The sequence below is a fragment of the Petaurus breviceps genome, unplaced genomic scaffold (genome assembly GCF_028583685.1).
Source record: "Petaurus breviceps papuanus isolate PSGF00001 unplaced genomic scaffold, PetGlider_PUasm1.0 183, whole genome shotgun sequence".
Lineage (NCBI taxonomy): Eukaryota > Metazoa > Chordata > Mammalia > Diprotodontia > Petauridae > Petaurus > Petaurus breviceps.
In genome coordinates this window covers 14085960-14095010 of record NW_027185791.1, presented here as the reverse complement: position 1 = coordinate 14095010, position 9051 = coordinate 14085960, and the positions used below count along the sequence as shown (strand labels likewise).

Below are 9051 nucleotides of genomic sequence, written 5' to 3'. Positions count from 1 at the left end.
TTACAGAAACCTCCAAAACTCTCCAAAGCACCAGAGAAAGCACTGAGAGGCCAGGAGGAAGTGGAGATGTTGTTGCTTTTTATTTACTGATGCCCAGAGAGAAAAAGGTCAAATGTCAAGTGGGGGTGGAGAAGAGTGAACAGAAGTGACATAATAATATAATAAGGTGTTCCCAACAGCCCTTTGCTATGTACTCAGCCAGTATATTTATTTATTTATAAATTTATTTATTAAGCATCCTCTGTGTGTCCAGCACTGTGCTGGAAAAACAAAGATAAAAATAAAACAGTCCCCATCCTCAAGGATCCTGTGGCACGAATGGAGAGAAGGGGATTAGGAAACGTACAGTTATGAGTACATACAAGCTATATATAAAATAAATTCAAAATAATTTGGAAGAGGAAATACATTATCAGCTGGTGGCATCATGAATGGCCTTATCTGGGAGGTGGCATCTGAGCTGAGTTCTGAAGGAAATTAGAGATTCGGAGAGGTGGAAGAAATGAGTCAATGCATTCCAGGCCGGAGGACAACTTGTTCAGAGGCACCCAAGACTGAATGCCATAATCAAGCAAGCGAGCATTGTTTGAGAGCCTGTGCTAAGATGCTGGGGTTAAAAAGACAAAAGAAAATCATCCCTGCTTTCAGGGAGCTTATATTCTAACAAGGTTGACAGCATGTATGTATATGGGTAACCACGGAGGGGAAGACACTGGAATCTGGGAGTGACCAGAAAACACCTTGTGCGTATTAAAGGAAGCAAGTGATTCCAAGTAGCAGAGCTGAGGAGAGACAGACAGACAGACAGACAGAAGAGAGTGACAGAAGAGCAAGGAGAGAGAAAAGGGAGAAAGGGAGAAAAGAGAGAAAGGAGAGAGACAGAAGAGAGAAAGAGAGGGAGGGAGAGAGAGAGAGAGAGACAGAGACAGAGGAGAGAGAGACAGAAGAGAGACAGAGAGAGACAGAGACAGCGAGAGAGAGAGAGAGAGAGAGAGAGAGAGAGAGGAGAGAGCGATCATTCAAGGAGTGGAGGATAGTCACTGGAGACAGGATGGCCTGTCTTGTATAAGGAACAAGAAGCAGACTATAGCTAGGTGATAAAATTCATGAAAAAGAGTGATGTGTGAGGTTGGAAAAATGAGGTGGGCCCAGGCTATGAAAGCTTTAAGTATCAGAGGAGTTTATATTGGATCCTAGAGATAATAGTGAGCCACTGCAATTAATTGAGCAGAGAGTGACATGATTAGACCTACATGTTAGGAAAAAAATCACTTTGGCAGCAGCCTGGAGTATGAATTGAATTATGGAGAGATTTAAGGCAGGAAAATCAATTAGTAGCTTATAGTATTCTAATAATCCAGATGAGGAATGATGAGGTACTAAAGCAGTATTGGTTCACTAAAGAGTCAAGACTGGGGGAGGAGCGTGGAGCAGAGCAGGGGTGATGGCCTGGGAGAATCCTAGGAGATTATGGTGAGGGTGAACAGGGTGCAGCAGGAATAAGGGGAGTGATTTTAATCAGATATAGGAATTTTTCTTGCATCCCATGAATCTTGAGATGTAGATTGCCTTCAGTGACTCTTAAAAGGAAGACCGCCATGGTCCCAAGGGTGATGGTCACTCTTCCGCTCACCCTCACCTCTCACAACCCATGCACGACTCACCACAGCCCTAACTCCTGTGCTTCTGCTTCTGCCTCTAGCCGTGAAGCCCAGGAGTACATCCCACCCCAGTTCTACCGCACGTTGAAGGGTCAAGCCTGGCTGAACCTGGTGATCCAGCACATGCAGCAGATCCAGGCCCTGAGCCCCCATCAGGCCAGGGCTCAGTTCCTTGGTAATTAAAAGGGGAAGAGCGAGTCCAGGTTTGAGTAGTGATAGCCCTAAGTGAACCAAGGATGCAGTCATAGGTTGAGACCTAATCCTAGTCCTAGACTGGGCCCCAACCCCAATCATATACTGAGGACCCTGATCCTAGCACCAGCTCTGATGCCAACCACAGACTGAGCCCTAGGGCCCGGCATAGACTGAACCCTTGAGCTACCCACCAATGTCCCAAATAGCAAGAGATTACAGCTTAGACAATACCAGTCAATAAGCATATACAAAATATAGGGGGGTATCCCAAGAACTCTTAGAGCTACACTGAGATTTGTGGGACACCCTTGTATATCTTCCTCTTGGTGAGTCACTCTGTTGGCTCATGGTATCGGGACCCAGAGATCCCTTTTAATGAACAGGCTCGGTCATTACCTTTCAGGCACTGATAGAGTAACAGGTCAGAAAAGACCCATAGTCATATAGTCACACATACGTGAATCTCCCCGTATGCTGAGATCTTCCTTCTGGCTGCAGCTAGAATGTCCTGGGTGGACACCCCCTGCCCCCCACATGGATGCTTCTCTGGTCCCTCCTCCCTGGATGCTGGTGATCATGGACGTGGCTCTCTCTCATCTCTCTCCTCATCTCCACAGGGCTCCTCAGTGCCTATCCCATGTTCGGCTCCTCCTTCTTCTTCATCCAGAGTTGCAGCAACAACACTGTGCTCACACCCTGCATCCTGGCTGTCAACCAGAATGGCCTCAACTTCCTCAACAAAGAGACCCATGTGAGCTGGGGCCTCAAGCCATAGAGGGGAGGGGGAGACAGGCGGTCCTCAAATGGCTCCCGCGATTCCGGACCCATAAGGAGTTGGGATAAAGGGATTAGGATTAGGTTAAACTGCTTCTGTCAGAAATGATGGAATACTGCTACTACTGCTACTACTACTACCACCACTACTACTACTACTACTACTACTACTACTACTACTACTACTACTACTACTACTACTACTCTCATATCTGTAGAGTACTTTGTCATTTCCAAAGTACTCCCCCGTGCAACATTTCCTGGAACCCTCTATGGCAGACACACTTTATGATCCCACTTTGGTCAGAGGAGAAGACCAAGGTTCAGTCCTAAAAAGAACAATCCTTTTATTCCTCCGTAATTAATTCTCTACCCCACTTACCCTAGTGTTCATTCTAAATCTTTTCTTCTCCCCTCCAGTCTCTCATGGTACTTCCCCCACCTTACACTCTCAGCTTAGGACCTGGACCTTTTGCTGTGACCCTCCTCTTCTTTCATTCCCTCCATCTCAAAACCCCTTGACATCATTCCCAGTTATGTCCTCATTTACTCCAGCCTCTGATGGAGAAGTCGCCTTTGTGATGATTCATGCTGCCTTCTTTTTATAACATCTACAGGTGCTCTGAAGAGGCCCCTTACATGAATATTACTATCTGCATTTTACAGGAAATATGCTGGACGCAGAGCCATCCAGGCAAACAGATTCCACCTTTCAAAGTTGCCAAGGTTACCGGGTTCCCGAGGGCTTGCTCTGCCAGCTGCATCTCCTTAGGCCAACTTAGGAGATGGTGACAAGCTCTAGTCCTAAACCTCTCCCCTTCTGCACTCTAGGAGCTGATGGTGAAATTTCCTCTGAAGGAAATTCAATCCACACGAACCCAGAGACCCACTGCTGGCTCCAGCTATCCCTACGTGGAGATCACACTGGGGAACTTGACCGTACAGCGAATCATGCAGCTGCAGCTTGAGCAGGTATGAGGCTCAGAGAGGGAGGGGGCAGGGCAGAGTCCTCCATACCGAGAGGCAGACAAGGAACCTATTAGGATTCTCATTTGATGGTCATATCTGAGGTTTGGTGACTTGCCTCCTGGCACGGTCACAAAGACAATATAGTTACAAAATCCATAGAATCTCAGAGTTGGGAGGGACTTTCCATCCAACCAATGCTTGAACAGAAATAGCCCTTACAACGATGCTGACTGACGGTTCACCCAGCCTCGGTTTGAGGACCTCCTTCAAATGGGAAAGTCACCACTTGAAGACGCAGCGCATTTCTCTTTGGGCGTTGGGAGGGGCTTCACAGGGAGTTGGAAGGGGCTTCTGGAGCTTTCTCCTGCTGCTCTTACATTTGTTTTCTAGGGCCAAATAGAATAATATGACTAGTCACTTATGATGTGGCAAACTTGTAGTCAGCTACTGTGTGCCACTAAAACATTGGGATACCCAATAGGGTATAATTCTTAGTCTGGGATCTATTTCAACTTTTAAAAAAAGTATTTTGAAGAAAATATATATTTTGATGACTATATTTCAAAAGAATTAATTTCCTTTGTATTTTATCCCATGCTTTTAAAAACACGATTCTGAGAAGGGGTCCCTAGGCTTCACCAGATTGCCAGAGGTGCCTGTGGCACAAAAACAGGTTAAGCAGCCTTGTTAAGGCCTCTCTAGCTCTTTCAGCCAATCTTCACCCAGTATGGTTTGGAGGCCCTTCACCATCCTGACTGTCTTCCTCCATTCGAATTCTGGCTCATTGATGTCCTTAATAAAATGCGGTACCCAGTGTAGAATGCCCCACGTGTGGTCTGGCCAGCAATAGAGCTGGTATCCCAACCCAGGTCCTCTGGTTCTAAAACTAGCCTCCTTTCCACTGCCTTACAGTATCTGTCACTCAATCATATGCACCACTTTCAGAAAGGACCCAGGGAATTCCCAGGGAGGAAATTCCATAGCAGGAAAGCAAGTTCTACTATTGATAAGAAAGTCCCCTTCTCGGGGCAGCTAGGTGGCCCAGTGAATAGAGTACTGGCACTAGAGTCAGGAAGACCTGAGTTCAAATCCAGTCTCAGACATTTGACACACTTACTAGCTGTGTGACCTTGGGCAAGTCAATTAACCCCAATTGCCTTGCCTTCCCCCCTCCAAAAAAAAAAGTCCTCTTCTTCTGTCAAAGTGTCTGCAATTGTCACTGTGATGGTGAGAGCATGCTAAACCCCCATATGACAATCTTTCAAATATTGTAACTAAGGTAGCTATCATATACCCCACCTCAAACACATGCTCTACAGCTTTTTGGTGCCCTTTCCAAAATGTGGCACACAGAACTCAACTCACCTCTCCAGACAATATCTAACAAGGGCAAAATAAAATACACTGGGACTCCCACTTCCCCAGTCCTGGACACTACTCTTCCCTTAATACAGCCCAAGACTTCACTGACTTTTGTTTAGTTGGGGGTGGGGGTAGAAGGGGATGGCATATCACACTGCCAGTGAGTTCAGACCACTAAGACCTGGAGATCTTTCTTCAGAAGGACTGGTGTCTGGTTAGATTTATCCTATCTTGTAAAGTTGACTCTTTTAGCATCTGTAAAAAGGAAGCATGTTCACTTCCACTCAATCATTAGCTGATAGCTGCTGCTATCACCTCTTTGAATCACTGTTGTCTTTCTTGCTTAATTTTACTTTTGTTTTTGTTTATTCTTCTCTCTGCTTTCAACATTCTACCTGCTAGAAAAGAAGAAAGTTTATCACCCTTGTCCATCTCCCTCCTTCCTCTTACTTATTAACCAATGTATTCCTTTTAAACCAAAGCACTAATTACCCCACTTCCCCTTAGAGTTTCTGTGCCTCTAGGCACAGGGAAGTTGGGAGGCAAAGAAAAAGCAAGTTTGCAGAGAAGACATAACTAAAGCTGGGCTGCTGCCCCCACAAAGGCCCACTGTGGAGGCAGGGAACATCCGGCCTCTGAAATGGGGAATTTTAGTCTAGATGCTGACTGTGTTGGGTTCATTGTTTTAGAAGAAAGGTATGCATCTCACATATAAAAGGACTAAGCCCACTCCAGAGCAGAATGTAAATAGATTTGAGATTATGTGCAAATTTTCATTACCCATATCCCTTTCTTTCCCACACTAGTGGTAAGAGGGCAAGGGACAGCTAGGTGGTGTAGTGGATAGGGTACTGGGCTTGGAATCAGGAAGACTCATCATCTGTTCAAATCCAGCTTCAGACACTTACCAGCTGTGTGACCCTGGGCAAGTCACTTAACCCTGTTTACCTCAGTTCCTTATCTGAAAAATGAGACAGAGAAGGAAATAGCAAATCACTCTAGTATCTTTGCCAAGAAAACCCCAAATGGGGTCATGAAAAGTTGGACACGACTTAACAACAATGCCGATTGAATAACAAATGGGGACCAGGGCTCCTCAGCTTGGCACTGAACCCTGAATACCGGGGAAGATCGATTTGTATGTATTAAAAGAAAACAATTAACAGGATATAAACCAGGATACAAGATCAAGTACTCTGATTTCTGATTGGAGGAAAGATTAGGGCCTTTCTGAGTCGGGAAGGGGAGAATGAACAGGTGAAACTCCCTAAAATCAGAAAAAAGAGGTGTCCCGCTCTCCTCCCTAAGTGTCCGTATTAAATCAAAGGAACAAGGAAACTATAGCTGATTGCCCAGTGTGGGGTCAGTTTTCAGATAAGACATACAGGTTGTTCAAAACGTATAATTGTGAGAAAACTCTTTGCATCAGTCTTTGGACCTGACTGGGTTTCTGGTCAGCATAAGCCAGGTGCTTAGCTAAGGGTTTCTAGGCAACAGGTAGAGGCAGCCCAGCTTCACAGCCACACAGGGCTATGTTCAAACAAAGCAGTAAGGTTTGCTCATAATTGAATTAAGTTTTCTCACAAGACAGAAATTGGACTCCACCTATAACTGAATAGGAATAGGAAGCTAGCTCACAATTCCCTCCCCATCATGCCTTGATCTGCCCCCCCCCCCAGGCCAAACAGATCAGATCTAAATACTTTTCCACATGACAGTCCTTCAAATACTTGAAGATAGCCAACGTGTGTCACCGTGCAGTCACGAGGCAGTTAGAAGGTCAAGTGGACAGAGTGCCGGTCCTGGATTCAGGAAGACCTGAGTGCAAATATGGCAGATATCAGGGTCATCACACATATCTGTGTGACCCTGGGGAGTCACTTAACCTCTGACTTGCCTCAGTTTTCCTATCTGTAGAATGGGGAGGGGGGGGTGATAATTGTACCTGCCTCCCAAGGTTACTGTATAGATTGAACTAGGTAATATTTGTAAAACACCCTGGGGCAGCTAAGCTAAGACCCATCTTCCTGAGTTCAAATCTGGCCTCAAACACTTCCTTGCTCTGTGACCCTGGGCAAGTCACTTAACCCTGTTTGCCTTAGTTTCCTCATCTATAAAATGAGCCAGAGAAGGAAATGTCAGACCACTGCAGTATCTTTGCCAAGAAAATCCCAAATGGGATCACAAAGAATTGGACACGACTGAAAAATGACGGCACAACAATCGCACACCCTAAAGTCCTATCAATGTTCAGTATTATTATCACGATTCTGTCATTTCTTGTCCCTCACACTCCCAAGCTGTGAATGCCTCATCACTGGAAGTCCTCAAATGGAGGTTGGATGACCATTTGTAGGGAATATTGTAAATAGCATTTCTGTTCACATGCATATTAGATTACATGATAACAAGGGCCTTTTCAGTTCTGGGATTCTGTGACTTTAAAGTATGTAGGTACACCTACAAGCAGACTTTTCTGGAATGCTCTCTGTTATTCATGGTCTTTCATGGATTTCCCCAGTCCCACGACTCTGGGGATTCTGTGGAGCAATGATTTTAGTGTCCTGATTTCTTGTTGATTGAACCAGTGGAATTACCTGGGGCTCTCTTGGGCAAGTGTCCAGGTCCCAGGACTAGAAAATTACTAAGGGATTTGGAACTAGAGCTCTCTGCTCTGATGTCTGCCTTTGTTTCCTGGTGCTGAATTTCTTAGTATTGCCCAGAAGGGCTTACTGCCTCAGAATGAGCCCCTGATCCTTTTGAAATTCCAACATGGATTTTCATAGAAATCATAGAATCCTAGGATTTAGAACTGGAGGATCTTAGAGGTCATCTGACCCATCTCCCTCACTTTACAGATGAGGAAGTTGGGGGCTAGCGAGGACAAGTCCCTAGGCCTGTGGTTTCACTCCCTAGGTGAAGAAATTCCCTCCACCAGTTTGGGTCAGGATGTTAAAGAGTTACTTAAGAACACCGAGAGATTAAGTGATTTGGCAAGTCCCAGGAAGCCAATGTGTGTCAGAGTTGGCTCTTCCTGGCTTTGGGTCAAGCTCTCTACCTGCTACACCATACCGCCTCTCATTCTATAACCAATCACCCCCACAACAGCCAGAAGAATCTCGAGGCCTCTGGGAGGCATGTGCCCTCCTACCTCCTTAGTCAGTAGAGCCCAAGGCAAGTGCAAATAGCAGGCTTCCTCTGAGCCGTCTGGCCATTTATGCTCTATAAATTATGTATTATGCATGTATTACATATTATGTTCTACAAATTTTGTTATATATTATTATATCATGCAGAATATACTATACATTATTATATACATGTACACAAGCTATATCTATACACATAACATGCATATATACACATATGTACATGTACACAGACATATACGTATATGCCGGTACAGAGACAGTTCCGTCACCACCTTGTCCTCTGTGAACACACATAAGGGAACTGTGAGGGCATTCAGGGAGAGAGAGCCTACAAGTGCAGATGGGCACCCCTTGAACCATTTTCCTTTCTGTCTCCACAGGGCCTGGAGCTATGCCGGGTTGTGGCTGCCCATATGGAGAGCCTGCTGTGTGCCCGAGAGAAGCGATTCACACTGCCTCCTAGTGAGATCACCCTACTCTGATTTGTTTCAACATCTGCTTCCTTCCTTGGCCTCTGCTGCTGCCCACCCAGAACCTGTGGAAGACCCTGATGGGTCAAGGAGTGACTTCATGTTGACTTGGCAGGAGGTCTACAGTGGAGCACCCCAGGGATCTGCATCTGCCCTTGGGTTCTTTGCCAATCTTTACCAGCAATGTGGACGAAGACCTTCATGGGACACTCGTTGGATCTTCAGATGATACCAGATTAAGTGAAAGAGTTAACATCACGCATGATGATGTCGGGATCCAAAAAGATCTAGAAGGCATTGGACTGAATCTGAGGAGACAAAATCCAGAAGGAATAAATGAGAAGTCTAACACTTGGGACAAAAAATCACTTCATAAATAGAGTGTAGGGGGAAGGTTTTGAAAAAGAGTTGAGTGGACAATAAGCTCACCATGAGTCAGTAGTATGATATAATAGCCAAAAAAAAAAA

General features: G+C 45.3%; 1 protein-coding gene across 1 annotated transcript in view; it reads left to right on the top strand.

The window, feature by feature from the left end:
* MYO15A (myosin XVA) overlaps positions 1 to 9032 on the top strand; it is a 144727-nt gene extending 135695 nt beyond the window's left edge. Inside the window, exons 63-66 of the mRNA XM_069087739.1 lie at positions 1703 to 1836; positions 2474 to 2607; positions 3462 to 3602; positions 8494 to 9032. Of these exons, the coding sequence (XP_068943840.1) occupies positions 1703 to 1836; positions 2474 to 2607; positions 3462 to 3602; positions 8494 to 8595 (511 nt within the window). The 3' untranslated portion in view covers positions 8596 to 9032. The remainder of the gene's footprint in view (positions 1 to 1702; positions 1837 to 2473; positions 2608 to 3461; positions 3603 to 8493) is intronic.
* The last annotated feature ends 19 nt before the right edge of the window (positions 9033 to 9051 follow it).